This window comes from Passer domesticus, chromosome 6 (genome assembly GCF_036417665.1).
Source record: "Passer domesticus isolate bPasDom1 chromosome 6, bPasDom1.hap1, whole genome shotgun sequence".
In the NCBI taxonomy this organism is placed as follows: Eukaryota; Metazoa; Chordata; class Aves; order Passeriformes; family Passeridae; genus Passer; species Passer domesticus.
This window is the reverse complement of record NC_087479.1, coordinates 36,214,436-36,230,916: the sequence shown is the minus strand read 5'-3', so window position 1 is coordinate 36,230,916 and position 16,481 is coordinate 36,214,436. Positions and strand designations below refer to the sequence as shown.

The 16,481-nt window shown below is 37.4% G+C and overlaps 1 protein-coding gene across 2 annotated transcripts; it reads left to right on the top strand.

The window, feature by feature from the left end:
* Window positions 1–90: 90 nt before the first annotated feature.
* On the top strand, window positions 91–13,908 carry LOC135303140 (photoreceptor outer segment membrane glycoprotein 2). Of its 2 annotated transcripts, XM_064424534.1 has the most exons (4): window positions 91–4,728; window positions 5,816–6,484; window positions 10,302–10,548; window positions 12,026–13,908. In XM_064424534.1, exons 2-4 carry the CDS (start codon window positions 5,904–5,906, stop codon window positions 12,290–12,292), a joined length of 1,095 nt encoding a protein of 364 aa, XP_064280604.1. In that variant the 5' UTR covers window positions 91–4,728; window positions 5,816–5,903; the 3' UTR covers window positions 12,293–13,908. The 2 variants fall into 2 exon arrangements, with proteins under 2 accessions (XP_064280604.1, XP_064280603.1); XM_064424533.1 differs by having other exon boundaries at window positions 91–6,484.
* Window positions 13,909–16,481: the final 2,573 nt, after the last annotated feature.

Below are 16,481 nucleotides of genomic sequence, written 5' to 3'. Positions count from 1 at the left end.
ATCTTTATCTACTACAACCATAATCATCTAAATACCACTATACTTCCTTCCTAAAAGTCAAAAAATGTTATTGAGAAATTAATGTTCTTTAAAGACTCAATTACTTCTATTTGTTTAATAACTTAATTCTCCAAGTGTCTACCATGTTGTTCACAACTTTACAAAAACCAAAAAGAGCAAATTGTTGTTCATGTCCTCTCCCCATTATCACATATCAGTGAGAATCTCTTCCTGAATATGGACTTGCCCCAGCTCACAAGGAAAGATTGTATAGCTCTTGCTTCCATCAGACTTACCAAGTGCCTCCAGTTTTAGTCTAGTACTCCAAAATCTTGCATCATTAGTTGTCATTTGCATTAAATACAAGGTGAAATGAAAAGCCATCCAAATATAAAAATAAAATATTAATTTTTGAAAACTAGATGTAAAATTAAATGTTGCATCATTCCAACTAGTTATTTCATTACACTGATCATAACACATCTGTCCTTGCCTGGAGACTTATATACGAATGGTACGAAATAAGTAAGTAATTGGGCAAACATTTGTTAAATTTACCTGTTTTGGATGCACAGCAATCTCCACTGTTAGCAGGAAAGTGTGTGATCTCTTTCTATACCTCTGGGTGATAGATGCAATCCTCCACGTACAACCACTCCTACAAGTTACAAAATGCTATTCTGTGGTCATGATGTTCAGGTGTCCCAAAGGTCTGCAAGAAAGTGCATCATGGTTAATTATAAACTGCCATAACACAGAACTAACTTCTGAATAATTCAACTTTTGATATTGCATTTGCAGCTGAAACCATTTCCAAATATGAGATGGAACAAAAAATACAGGTAGCACTGACCTCTAACTGCATTACAATTGGATTTAAGTAATTTCTTACAATGAGGCATTCTTGAGCTTCCATTAGCTGTGTGAATGACCTCTAATCTCTACCGCAAACTGAAAAAAAAAAAAAAGGCACAAAGCTTCTTGCTCTGTATTGTAGAAAAAGCCTTCATACAGCAGCACTGCCATCTCCTGCTTGCACGCCGGTACAAGGTTTGTGTTGCAAAGCAGCCACAGGGAAAGTGCAGTTTCCTGCTACTAGGTAACAGAGGCACTAACATTTTCTAACACTCAGGGCTAACACCTTTGTCGTTCTGGAGATGGGTAGAATTTTTACAAGTGAGCTTTTGTTTTAGCAAAGAAAAGTACTACAGCCATTTCTCCAGGATTTCTGATATATCACATACCAGCTGAACAACAGCTCAAAATGTATACATTTGTGTGCTTGTGCTGTACCCAAGGAACACATTATACCTATTGAATATGGTTCCATGGAGTTGATCTGTACACAAACCAACACATTTTAACAGATCTAAAATATTCCCTGTGGTCTGCACAAGTGCAAGTCCAAAGCATGAATGACTGGTGCACAGGATTAATTCAATGCAATTGGGGTGCATTTGATCATATGCAAGCATTTGTGTGGTCCATATGCAGTGGGTCCAACAGATATATCACATATGCTCTGAATCACTGGGACACAGGCAGGATAGAGCCAGTGTACTGCCAGAACACAGAGTTAGAATCACAGTCATATCAGGTTGCTGGTTTATTGCTTATCATAAGCCAGGAGAGGACAGTTTATGCTTCTGAGAATATTTCTACACGTTTACAATGCCTGGTGCAGCATCTCTTGCAGTCAGCCATGTGCCCACTGAACTCTCTCTGCTGTGCTAGGGTGTTATAGATATGGACCCTACAGCTCAAACAGGTCCTGCTTAGGGATTCAGTTTTGGTACTGACATCACCTGCTGCAGACTCAGCTTGTTGCCATGACCATTGCCAGTTCAAACCAGCCACCTCTGTCCCACAAATTGCTACATGGCTCAGAAAAGCCAGAGGACATGACAACTTTGCTTTTGCTTCTGGCTTGGAATAGAGCTAGATAAGAGACAAGGACAGAGGTTTCTATTAGATTGTCCTTGAACCTCAAAAGCTTCCCAAACCAGAAGCTACCATGAATCACACAGATGATCCAATTGCTCTTGGTTACTTGAATTCTTTTCTTGGACAATCACATTCAATACACAGAGAATAGGAAATTTCATCCAAAGCAACAAAATATGGAATGATGGGTAAGGAACATAATAGTGGATATAAATGATGGTTGCCTAAGATAGATTTTCCCTTCCCACAGAATCACAAAGCTTCATTATTCCCATTCTTCTCTCCTTTGGAGGCATATTTATTGTTAATAACAAGTTAAGAGCTCTTGAAGACATTAGCAGGTACTAAAAAACAGTTATGTTGCTTACTAGCCCAAATCTCCAGCAGGGTAAAAAGGTAGAAGAAAGTCCTATAAACCATTTTGCTGGTAAAATCTCACTTCACACTCAGTTAATTGGCCTGTTTTGCAGGATTTAATCTGGTAGCATAAGAACCTTGAAATAAATCTCTTAGCTACGATTAGAGATGAAGGAGAGATTAGCACAGGCAGGAGAGTTGAAGTGGTTTCTCCATCTCCATTGGCGAGTCAGTGTGAAGACAGAGCAACTACAGAGACATCAGGAAATCAGTATTTCAGTCATCCTCAGGATGTCCAATTCAGGTATTTTCTCCATTCTATTCAGCAAGTTACCAGTTTCAAGATTCTGTTCAGGCCTCTGAAGCAGGTTAGTGGTTTCTTTTATAATGTCACAAATATCAGTGTATGTTTAGCTAAAATAGCAGATTTTAGCAAAAGCAGTAAGATAAGATGGGACTTGTTTATGACAAAATAGCAACTTTTCTGTGAACAATTTATATCTAATAAGTAAATGTTATTAAAAAATAGCTGTGCTATGTCTTGTTCAATACAGTTAGGGGAATTTGACAACAAAGGAACAGGTAGGTGACATCTTGGAAGCAAATTGTATGTTGATGGAAGCTGTGTTTAAAGTTAGATAAATTTGAATTAGACAAAGAAAGCTTGAGAACAGTATTGATAGTATGGGACAGATTTCCACACTTATTTGTCTTCTTTTGTTGAAAGAATTATTTCTCCCTTTAGAGAATAAAATCCAGTTTGCTGTCCCATAGCTGGGGAAAGTATGTCTGTGTGTGTATGAATCATAACTCCGGAGGGGCTCACGTGCAAAGGTTTCTGAGAACTATGACAGAGGCGTTACTTCCACTGAAATCCCGGGTCATTTGTGGCTTTACAGTAACCCACTGCCAACTATGACTTGGAGAGAACAGACACAGGTTGCAGAGCAAGACTGACACTTTTAGCTAATAACTGCAGTTCAGTTCTTTCAGCTGGAAAACCTTTCTTCATGGCGTTCAAAAAATTATACTACACAGCTGTGCATGTGTTCCAATAGATCTTACACTAATAAGTGTATTAGTATTCAATACTTTATTAAACAGTTAGGGAAAGAATAATGTTATGATGCATTTATAAAATTCTTTATGATATGAAGAGAATCTTATTATCAGAAATAAATTCTGTTAAACTGTTAGCACGGGTGAAAATCTTAACATAAGTATCCATGTAGAAGGCTAGGAACAAGGAACAGAATAGATAACTTGCTCTTCTGTCCCAGATTTAATGCACTCAAGGTTTCATGAGAAGCACAGTGTCTCCCAAAGATCAATCCCAAGTATATCAGTGACAGCCAGGGTCAGTCAACAAGTGGTCTTTGAACTACAACAACCAGCCATTCCATCCCTTTTCTCTGGCACTAGGACTCCATGAAATCACAGATCTTAGGCTGTTGGTGTGGGTAGCACTGTAAGATAAATGTCAAATATTCAAGGAAATCTCATCCTACAACAATACTTAAAAAGCACAAAGAAAGCTAAGAATACCTTATGAGAATTTCTGGAGACAAGGAATTACCAGGAGAATTTTTTTTCCACAGAAACTTTTTACTTTTTTTAAAATTCAGGCATCTGAAAATTAGGGACAGAACAGCTACCTGAGATTGAATGTATCCTTGCTTATGGAACTCAACTTCAAATATCTTTATGGCTAGAATATGACAAAGTCTCAAATCTACATCTTCCAAAATCAACAACGCCTCTGGAGTAGATTAATTTTGAGTAGAACTATTTACAACTTTTGTCCAAATGTTAAAATTAACTATGTTTGACAAGTAGGGTGTTTTCAGTGACACTGTAACTAATTGTGTGCTGAACAATTTTGAGGCACTGTTCAAATATGTGTTTCACAGAAACAAACAGTGAGTGATACATTCATGTGTGCTGGCCATTGAACATGAACTGTGTATCAACAATCAGAAATTTCACAACAGATTCTTGCTGTTGTGAGCTCTGAGTATCAGGGGCAAATAAATCTATTAGCAGCCATCATTTACAGTTATTTAAGGTCAAGTCACGAACTGCTTAACTGGTGAAGCAATCAAAGATACTGTCTCCAGGCTTAGCAGGCTTATTCAGGCTGTCAGCTGAATTCACAGGGAAGCTTAATTCTGTACCACCAGAGCATGATCCCTTCAAAGGAGGTCTGAACAGTACTGGAGAAGACTGGTGTGAAGCAAGTGTTGTAATTTTATAAATTACTATTCTTTGGACATCTCTGTAAGGTGTCTATCATTTATATGATTATCACAATATGATCACAACCAATATTCAGCCATAGCTGATAATCAGCCTTAACAATCATTACAACTAGGACCCTGTTTTTAAATTCAGAAAGCTGTTAGCCTCAACACCTTTGGAAATAGACTGGTAAGAAAAAATACTGTGCATTTTGTACACTATTCTCTATATTGTACAGATACAAAGAGCCAAATAGCTTTGAGATGAATCAGTTTTATCTGTAAATGCAGGAGTAAATAAATGAAACTTTAATTAATTAGATCTCACAGGCCTTAAAATCTTAGTGTATGAAAATATTTAGCCATATCCTAATACGAATCACAATGTATTCCTTGCCTGTACAAACTGAACTGATTCCTTCAGACGTAAACACATGAAGAGGCTGGGATTCCATTACCTTTTTAAACTGCATTCTGCAACAATCTGCTTACCCAATGCTAAGCTTCACTGCAGCTGGGGATCCTTTATGGGTCAATGTAGCCCTCCTTCTGTCCAGCTTGTCTGTCCCCAGGTGTTTTTCATCCTGTTTTAGCTGATCCAGGTTTTATTCAGTAATAGCATCCACTAATTTAGAAAATATCATGCTGCTTATACATCTCTATTTCCCCAGATTTACAGGATTATAATTTACTGTTTATAAATGCCATTGTATTAGTGGAATTAAATGACTATATAATTATACATTGCAGAGTTTTACAGTATAAAATCACTCTAATGAGAGTTGCCAAATTAGGAACAAGACAAGCAAGTTTTCTGGAGAGGAAAGGCAAAAAGAAGGCTGTATATATGTTTGTTTATTCAACTTTTGAACACAAACCTGACCATAACACAGGAACCTAAGAATAATAAATACCTATAATTATTTTAAAAAATACAGGCAACAAATAGAAGGGAAAGACACTGAGTCTTCTGAAGAAAAGACAGCAGACCAGTTCACTTTTAGATATCAAGTCTGCCCAGAAAATTGGTCTTGACAAAAATTCATAGGAATCCAGAGTCTCTGTTCATACTATTCACTTACTTTTAATTGCTCTAGTTGGTCCTTAGACATTTTTTTTAAGTGATTCATTCACATTGTTACAAAATTTAAGCAATAAATTTCACTGGGGCATTCCCTTGGCTGGACTCAGAGTGCGTGAGTTCGTGCAGGAAGTTCTTTTGTAGGCTCTATAAATACCTGGTCAAACAGACAGTAATCTCTCTCCCTCTTCTTCAGATTTTTACTGCACGCCTTGGATCCATGCTCCTAATCAGCTTATGAGCTTCCCTTGACCTACGCTTCTTTTCCTAATGCGTGTCTGACTATGGCTGTCCTCAAAGTCAAATTCACCAAAACCAAGAGGGACAAATTGGCTCAGATCTTATGGATCCTCAACTGGGTTTCTGTAGTGAGTGGGATCATTCTCTTCAGTCTTGGCCTCTTTCTGAAAATAGAGATCAAGAAGCGCAATGAAGTGATGGCAAAAGGGGACATTAACTCTGTCCCCAACATGCTGATCTCTGTAGGGGTCATAGCATGTATCATCAACTTTCTCGGGGGCAAAATCTGCTACGACTGCTCAGATGCAAACAAGTTCTCTCGCTGGAAACTAGTAATGCTGCCATACATCGTATGTACCTTCTGTTTCACCTTCTGCATCCTGGTGGGTGCTCTCATGTGCTACACCATGAGGAACGAGCTGGAAGAGTCTCTCTATCTCGGACTGAGGGATGCCATTAAGTTCTATAAAGACACAGACATACCTGGGCGATGTTTCTTAAAGAAAACAGTGGATTTGTTACAAATTGGATTCCGTTGCTGTGGAAACAATGGCTTTAGAGACTGGTTTGAAATTCAGTGGGTATCTCCTCGGTATCTGAATATGGCTTCCAAGGAGGTTCTGGAGTAAGTATTTATCAGTCATAACAAAAAATTCTAGAAGAAAAACTCTTTTAAGACTGGAAAGCCCTTTTTTTCTGGACCTTTGTACCTTAATTAAAAAAAAATGCAGAATCACCAGGTTACTCACAAAATATGCTAAATACATGCACAGTAAAAAGTTGTCTTTTGCTAAGTCTTTAGGGATGCCAAGCAAAGCAAAGATGTATTTCCTTTTTCAGTGTGGTGAATTAGCTACCTCAAAATTTTAATTTCATTTACAGTGAGCTGATAACAGTAAGAAAAGGATTGTACTATCAGTACGTTGCACAGTCAATTCTAAGCACTGAAAGACCTCTCTTCTTCAAGGTATTAGACTTTGCAATCCCAAGTTCAAATCTGTATGTTTACATGTGAGAAACTGCCAAACATCACATACACTGCATAAAAAAGCAGAAATCCCCCATTTCTTTCTGCTGGTGGTGCTTCACGTGATGTAGCAACTGTGAAATTATATGCTTTAAAAGAAGAGTGGTAATACTTACAGGGAAGATAAAAATTAAAAACATCCAAAAGTAGACAATCCAGTCTGTAATAATTCTTCTAAAGCTGAAGAAGGTTTTCACTGACAAAAGAGTATTAGCTTTGCATTTCCAGGAAAGACAAATGGAAAGAGCTTGACTGGCATTTGTCAAATGCTGCATCTTGTTGAACTCAAAAATCAGTGACAATGAAGCCAGAGACAGGGAGGCCAAAGGTCTTAATTTTACAGAATTTGCAATTTGAAACTGCCACGATAGCAAAGCATATATAGAAAGCTGCAAATATGCCAGAGGGCAGGACCTAGGAGAATACAAACGAGGGCATCAGCATACAGAGGACACTTGTCTGTGGAAATAAAGCAATACAAGCATTCTCAAGACAGAAGTCAGAAAGTGTCACGCACAACACTGACCCAGAGCTGTTTCAAGTCTTGGGTCTCTGCTGAAAAGTGACATGACAACAAAGATGATCCCCAGGAATTTAAGAGTAGTAGCTTAGTGTGAGGTCAAAAGTAAAATATACTTCCTTTTATTTCTGTGAGAGAGGCAGAAACAGTGATGTTTTACCCAGAGTCTTAATTAAGCTGTGTTTTCTTCTGCAGGCTCACCTGTGCTCTGTCATTGTTTTTAGAATACACTGTCAGTTAGCTTTTTCCCCATTTAGGCAGAAGGTGACAGTGACATATGTGTGAGGAAATTAATTTCTGAATTTCTTTTGCTGCGGTTAAATTGCTTAATTTTATCTTGATTGGCAGAATCCAAGTTGGTGCTGCATAACAAAACAACACCATGACTTCCAAAAATCTGGGAGTCAAACAATTGCTATTAAATCATTGGAAGCAAAGCCCAACTGGTAATGTTCTGAAAGGACAGAGAAGGAATCAAATCTTTCTTGGTTTCAACTTGTACTCTGTGTCAGTAGTTTGTAGAGCAAGAGGCAAAGCAGGTGAGATCTGACATACTGTGAACTCACATGTAACCTTTTGGAAAAAGGAACTTTTCACCTTCCTACAAAATCCTGTTCTACAGCTCTATTGCCAACACCACAATTTGACAAGGCACGGAAACAGTCAGTGGAATGGTAGGAATGTGAGCTTACAGCAGTACAATGCTACCATTGCTTTGGTTGGGTAAAAATCATATTTGCTCAAAAGCAAATTTTTGCTTTACAATACCATAACAACTTAGAATTGCAACAGCAAATAGCAGTGAATGTGTTGCTCCACCAACTCTTTTACTAAGGTCTTCCCTTCTAACAGTACCAAGATACTATTAAGTACCAAGACACAAATGAAATACTTTTTAAATTTGCCACTAGCAGAGGAAACACAGTGGCAGGAAGAATAACCCAAGTCTAAAAACTGCTATTGTTGGCAGTAGAAAGAGGATTTCTCTTTATAACATGCCTGGAACAATAGAAAGTATTTAAATTCATCAAATGGAATCAAAAGAAAAGCTTAAGACCCAGTTTAAGACATCGTATTTCAACCATCTTGAATGCTGTACTATACCGGGGTCATTAAATATATTTAATACCCTGAAACATAGAGGGCATTTAGCCTTCCCAGGTAAGATCTTCCCTTCCACAACATGCCAGTCTTCCTCTCCTCTGTGAGCTTTCTTTTCTCCACCCACATTGGAGCCCTCTGGTTTGTGCCTCTCTGGCTCCCTCCCCTTCCAGTGCTTGGTTTTTCCTGTGCCCATGACATGGCTCACACACTTCAGTCTATTTTCAGTGGATTGTTTGGACTCTTTTGCATTGACACCATTCTGTTGCCATGGCCAGGGATATGATGGCAACAAAATGAAAAGATAGAATTGAAAATGGAGAAAAATTCATGCCTATCTCATTCCTAATGGGAGTGGGAAATGGCAGGTGAACTTCCTGGTTTACCTGGAAAGATCTTTGAGGAAAATGTTTTTGAGAGAATTTTAAATAAAAGAAAAAACCACTACAACCCAAATTAAAAAGAGAGGAAGAAAAGGACAAGAAACAAAAAAGGAAGATGTATTTAGTGGGCTCACAGCAATAAAATAAAAACAATTTTTCAGCCATGACAGCACTGACACAAATACTGAGCTTCCTAGCAGCTCATGTTTCATTTGAAGTTTACATATATTAATTTGAAATTCCAGATCAAGACTGGACCACAGTGTTTCTGCTCATTCTGTTTACCTAATGAGCTTCTGGTAATGACTTCTTTTCCTCTCATTTAGATCAGCTGTGCTGGAACAGAAAAATATTATTTGCAAACATTAATAAATTAGTACGTTTTGGAAAATAGTAGAAAATTTACTATTGGCAAATAGTGAATGCTGTATATATAAGTGAAAATTATCTATCATGTGTTATGGTCCCCTTACAAAGGGGCTTGATAAAGCAGAACATGGTTCTCACCCATGGGGCTGTCTCAGGAAATCAGCCTTTTCCACCAAGCATAAAAATAGATACATGCTTAGAGATTGCTTCTCCAAGGTGTGAGAGTGTCTCTCAGCCTCTTAGATACTGTCCAATTTCTGGAAATTCTCTTTCTCTGAAGAAAACAGATGCCAAGGATTCATTTATCTTCCAGAAAATCTTGGTTAATTTGAGACTGTGTTCTCTTTCCATCCAATGATTTTTTTTTTCCTATTCCTCTTTATCTTTCTTATTTCACCACTTGTTTTCCTCCTGATCTTACAGAGGAGTGAAAGGAATATTTTTAGTAATAAATATATTTCTTAAAGTTACAGAAAGTGAAGTTACAAGAAGTAGAAACTTCCTTGTGAATTAGTCTCAAAACATGTGCTGGACCAGCCCTTGCAATGGGTACAGTGGCAAAAGGCCAGCAGGTGATTTCCAGTGGTTCCTGTGGCATACAAAGTTGTTCTTCTATTAGGATCCCTCTCATGGAATAATTAGGTTGAAAAATTAATCCAGAAGTAGAGAAACACACTATTGCCAGGGATATAACTGTGCCATTAATAATATTAGATTTCCACCAAGATAAACAAGTCCAAAGTATCAGTACAAAGATACCTAAAAAGGCAACATCTCCCAGAACAATAAACTCATGTCTTGTGGCACAGAATGAAGAACCACATGAGGTACTCTGCTATACCACTCTTAAATACAGCAAATCCAATATTCAGTGTTCCTGCAGTAAACAACTTTTCCAGTTGAGAGTATATCCTCATTTTCCTTTTGTTATGTTGGAGAGGCCTACACTGCAGCAGAGCTGTGTTACTCCCCTTTCTAAAATCACAGGCACTGCCTGCTGCTGCCACCAGGTTTGTAATGCCCAGACTTTGTCCTGTTTCAGCCGTCTGAAGAGCAACGTTGATGGGAAGTTCTTGGTGGATGGAGTCCCCTTCAGCTGCTGCAACCCCAGCTCACCACGGCCCTGCATCCAGTACCAGCTGACAAACAACAGTGCTCACTACAACTACGATTTCCTCACAGAGGAGCTCAATATCTGGATGAAGGGGTGCAGAGAGGCCCTGCTGGATTACTACACTGGTATCATGAGATCCATTGGCATTGCAGCATTGCTTATTTGGTTGTTCGAGGTAAGTCTCACAAAAATGGACTCTATCAGATTAATCAGTCTTCTATCTCTCCAGGATGGAAAATGATGATGGTATAACACATGAGAAGTGCCTCAGTATCCAGTATAAAGTCCACAAGCACTTCAGGAAGGTTGTAGGGTTTCTTTTAGTAAAGACAACTTTTCCAAAGTCCACCGAGCAGAAGGAAATCTCGTTAAGGATGAGAACTATCAGAAACTATGTATATAATTTATAGATTATGTATATAATTATATACTATATAACTATGTATATAATTTATATATAATGTATATAATTTATAGAGCTTTTTCAAACAGAATATAGCAATTCCCTTTCCTGATGTATTTATGGGATCAGAAACAGGATGATATATGCAGTGACACAAATGCAAGGAAATTTGGTGAGAAGGTCTGAGTGTTGTTTTAAATCAGTTTTAAGAAACATATAAAATATGAGTAGGTCTTTGGCCCAATGCATTAATTTTTGTTTATAATTAAAATTGAGCATTTTATTAATATCTCAAAGCCTTTTTATAGTTTCACCATATAGACAGTACTTGCAGTCATGGCATATCATCCTTTTAGAAGTAGATTGGGCTGCTGATTATGCAATCAAAATAAGCACATCCCAGGCGAGCTACACGCCTGCAAAGCTGCAGTGCTCCTGCTGACTTCTGTAACGAAGAGTTCTTTGGATGTTGTCATCTACAAGTAAAGGACTCCCCAATGGCACAGGCTCCAATACAGTTTTCTTACCTTTTTAGTATGTTTTAGGTTTTTTACTATTGCTCTATTTATTACAAAAATATTAACATTGTAATTTAAGTAGTTCACAACAGTCCTCAGGCAGTTCTAGGAGGGGTTGTGGTGCCAGAAATAACCTGAAGCATGTGAAAAGCTGTGAGGCAGCTCTCTGTGTTCCCTTAAATATTGACAAGCTGATCTTGATTCTAACAGAAAAATGAAAGTGGGGCTTTTTCCTAAGCTTACACTTGAGCCTCTGCTATAGGCCATCCTTCTTAATTTTCACACCTTGGCATGTTTGACACTTACGGCTTACACAGGAATGATTAAACCTCCTTGGAAGAAATATTGATTTAATCAATGTCAGTGGGGAAAAAAAATCAACTGAAATTAACATACTACAGTTTTTCTTCCCCAGTGATTGATGGCTGCATTAATTGATCATCCATTCTACATCAATTAGTTGCAGTCTCTGAGGCTACAATGTTCACGAGTAATTCTAGGTATTTATGTGGGGATTGCTACTTGAAGAATGAAGAGAGAATCAATCCATCTCTCCCTGCTATCTTTCTTTTAAAATGTAACTAACTGGAAAAGTGGTTAGACATATTGTTAGGATGAAGAGTCTGTCTGCTTTACAGTGTTATGAGGCCTGTAAATACACAAGTCAGAAAACTGAGTGATAGGACTGAGACTGCAATTTCAGCTGTTTAACCATTAACTGTTTCTTACAGCTCTCTGTACTGATTGGTGTCCGGTACCTGCAGACAGCCATGAAGAATGTCCTTCTGCTAGGAGATCTGGAGGGTGAATCAGATGGTTGGTTACTAGAAAATAGTTTTGTGGAAACTGCCAAATACAACATCAACATCATTAAGAATCTCGGCAAAGCCAACCAGATCTCCACCGTCTCAGGCATGAACGACCCCAACATTAACATTCAAAACACAGACTGTGACAAAACTAATATTACAACAAAATCTATCCCTGCAGCTAGGTAGGTAAATCTTCCAAGAAATGACATCACAAGTGTAGCTTTGCTCTATTACAGTCCTACAGTCACCAGATTTTATCTGGTCGGGAAAAAAAGTAGAAAAACTAGTAAAACAATTGAACAAGCCACAGACTGGTGACAGCTCCAGAAATGCTCATACTTCTTTGGATGGATGTGTTTTCACTTGTAAAATCCCTGATTCTCAACACTGCAAGAAACTTCTGGAATTTCCCCCACTTTCTCTCCTTTACCTACAGACTTCTATCATGGTCTGAATGCATCAGAATAACCGTTATGTACAAGCAAATATTTCAGACAGGGTGAGTCTACATGTACTAACATAAAGATTAGTTGAATAGGTACCAAAGAAGTTTGTCATTACACCTATAAAAATCCCAGTAGCAGGGAAATCCCCAAAAAAATTATTACACTGGATACAAAGATTCTTTATAAAAAAGAAAACAAAAACTGAAATGAAGATTCTGCTGGTACAAGTTAGGAAAGGGGAAATTTAAACAAAAATATACATATATTACAGCCTACAAGAATGCACCATGTATGTGAAATTCAGATGAAGGCAATAAAATTACCACAAAAAAACTTAACTTGTTTTTCCCAAAATGTCTGAAGTACCTTTTCATTTCCCCACCTCCAATAGTTTAGAGAAAGCTACTTGCCCCATTTCCATTAAAGTCAAAGGGTACAGTTGAAAAGAGTTCTCTGCTTAAGGAAACTGACAGCTTGTACAGGGAAATTTAAGCTTCCAAGTAGCATGTGATAGTACAAGTTTAAAAACAAGTAGATACTTCCTATGAAACAAACACTGATGATCCTAGATGTTTGAAAGCTCCTAGTTTCAAAAGTACTTTACCACACTGATCCAGGGGTAGGAAGAGGTTATTTGTAATCAACGAAGGCAGACAGACTGACAACTCACACATCAAGCCCCTGCTACCATGTTCAGGAGCTTGGTCAATGCATGGAGTGAAAGCCTTCAATGCCCAAAACACCTGTAGTTACAGGATGCCCTATGACTGTAACCAATCATTAATGGCCAGCAGGAAAAAAGTACCAATAAAAACAGAGGTGGAAAAACCAAATGAAATATTTCACTTGTCACTGCTATGAGTGCATTCTTTGGATAATCAAGTAAAAGAAGTTTTATCACTGAAATATTTTAAATAGAACCATTCCTGGTTTTGAAACTGTGCAAAATAACAGTAAAAATTTCTTTACCTAAATATTGTTGTATCCCATGAGAAAAAGCAAAGATTATACTATAAGGATATATTGTAAATAAACTGTGCAATGTAATAATCTGTAGTGTAATTCCAGCAGGCTATGTCTATGACCATAATTTCAACCGGAATTCCTCCACTGCCTAACATGATAGGCCTACACTTAAGCATCTTAAAACCCCTTCAAAGAACTAGATTTATAAGCTGAGACTTCCTTCTACAAGAACTGCTAATTCTTCCCTTTGCACTGCACTTACCTGTATGCCTACTTCTTGTTTTCATTGCAATCACTTTGCCCAGTGAGCGATTAAAACTTAACTGGTGTGCAATTCCTTCAGCCATTTCTGAGAACCAAAAGTACTTACCAGCAGCTCTAGAATTAGCTGATACAGGCTGGAAAAGAATGAATGCAGAAAGTTGTAGTTCTTTGAGAGATCAAGGAGAAAGACACTCATGTACTGCAAAGTGATCCGATTTCACGTTTTTCTTTAAATGCAGTGTATCAGGTAAGTATGCCAAGTGTCACCTGTGTCAGTCAATAGCAGTCACTTCCTCAAGACAATTTTATTCTATTTTTGGTAAAACAGCCCTAGACCTCAATAACTAAAGCTTGTAGAATTATAAGAACTGTGAGCTTACTCTTTTGATAGCTTTCCAGTTAATGAGTTTGGTCAAGAATCTGTTCTGAAAAAACAGATTTGGAAGGGTGAACTGATGATCCAGCCTCAGCATCTCTGTCAAGACAAAAAAATGCCATCCAGCAGCAGCTGTACCACACTGCCACAAAGAGCAAAGGTTAAGTATCCAGCTATACAATTTTCTCTGACTCCCACATAGCTCATTTACTTGCATATGAAGAAAACACATTTTACCATAAAAGATTAATCAGCATTTAGCACATTAACCTTTATCTCTCAGCTAACTGCCCCAAACTGCAGCAGTGGAATGTGATTGGTTTTGAAATTAGTTTACTTTCAGCATACATCTCACAGGCAACAGTCCTTGTCTGACCTATTACCAGTAATTACTTAATCATTAGACTGTTAATTTCTATCCTGTCTAGGCATTCAGAGTCTCCACTGATAGGAATACATTACAAAATCGTAACAGCTCGTTTCACAGTATCAGGATAAAATTTACTTTTGTTAACAAATGCTTTCTTCTTTGCTTTGTATTTATTGATTTTCTCAGAACATGGAAGTGCTACACCCTGCATATGCAACTTCCTTTATAGCACCTGTCACGATAGCTTGGGTTTTCTGCAGTATTTAACACCAGAGGCACAGGATCAAGGAAACAAACTCAGGCAGCAGCACGGACTCCATGTTTAATTCTCCGTAATTCATAAAGACGGAGATGGAATTAGTGAGCCAAGCCTTTAAGCCAGGGCATCTGCTCAGATACAAAAATAAATACGATTCTGGGGACACTATCCTATTTGTTACTAATGCTTAATCCAGCCCAAAATTCATAACAAGACAGAAAATTCCAGAGTAAGGAACTCACTTATGCATAAAACTCTTCTTTATCAAATTCTTAATTTTAAAAATAAATTAAACACTCTAATGTTGAGTTTCTGGTGAAGGCACAATGAGAGTTTCTTTAGAAATTGCATGTAAAATGCTCTTCCTTTAAAGCTTGCTCATTGCCACTGAAAACACTTAAGTCTATGTTGGTCACAGAGAAAAAGTAGTAAGAAATATAAACAAGCAGCACATTTAGGATTTTGTTAAAATGAACATAGTTCAAGCAGGAATTGGTACCTCACGATGAGCATCTCAATTCTTGTACCCAAAGAGGCCAATATTAAATTTCAGGAACAATTGAGGAGGAGAGAAGGTTCTGCAGTTTTCTAAAAAGGCTAACCACAAATACAGCAAGGACTTCAAATGATCATGAAATCCACAGTCTCCACTTTGTGCTTCACAACATTTTGCTGCAGCTCATTCACTCAAGCATAAAGCCTAAAAACCTAAAATTAAGTCTGATGGAGTCTAAGTTGTTTGACAACCTGTACTTACACAGCATAAACTATACTCCTTTTTTGACACTGATCTCATGAACAGCAATAAGAAAAGTCGAGTCCCATTGTAATGTCTCATGTGTAACTCTCTACCTCAACTCTTACCATTACACAAAACCATGTATATATCACCTCTTGGAATTTCAGCTTGCTCTCCTTCAATGCAAATTTCCTTTACATAACTTCACTTTCATGAACGATTTTGACTGGACTGAATGTAACTTCAGAGAAATGTAGCTAGGATTAGAAATAACTAGATTTGAGACATATGTAAGTAAGTGGATTTTCATTATTAGCCATTTTTTCCTGTATCAACCTTCCAATTTAGCCTACCTGGAAAATACTGATAAAAACAAAGAGAAGAGATTGCATCACAGAAATGAAACTACTTCTATTTTTGATAAAGTATCTTTGAACACCTTGTCAAGCAATAGGTTAGAAGAATCTAAGTAACAACATACATGTTGTATTAGGAATCCAAATAGTTTACATTGGAGATTATTCAAGGTTCTTGTCTAGAAAAGAAGTGGATTTCAACCATAATGCAAAGTATATAATAGTGAAAATACTCCTTTATATAACTTTTTACACTGAGATTTTTATTACACAAGAAATAGTGTTGTGGCTTTTCTTTTTTCCCTTAATTAACAGGATTCTTGTTCTAATTTTCTTCAGAACATTTTTGTTAGTAGGCTTCAAACTATCTACGTCTACCTTTTACCTTTTCAGTAATTCAGCTCTTAAAAAATCATTTACTAAGAATAAGCATATACTAAGAATAAGCATAAAGAGCAACATCATTAACACTCAAATAGTGCCCAAAGCTTCAACAAAGCAGAGAGAACATGATGACAACCAGCAGCCTGTAACATAAAGAGCAAGAAGTACTGGCCATAGCTATGTAAAAGATGTCTTGACTGTTTCCTTAGGTCTAT

Excerpts from the sequence above, each read along its gene's own strand:
- LOC135303140 (XM_064424534.1), top strand. The coding sequence starts at position 5,904 with ATGGCTGTCCTCAAAGTCAAATTCACCAAAACCAAGAGGGACAAATTG. Across the intron at positions 6,485-10,301 it reads GCTTCCAAGGAGGTTCTGGA|CCGTCTGAAGAGCAACGTTG; the intron begins GTAAGTATTTAT and ends GTCCTGTTTCAG. Across the intron at positions 10,549-12,025 it reads TGCTTATTTGGTTGTTCGAG|CTCTCTGTACTGATTGGTGT; the intron begins GTAAGTCTCACA and ends TGTTTCTTACAG.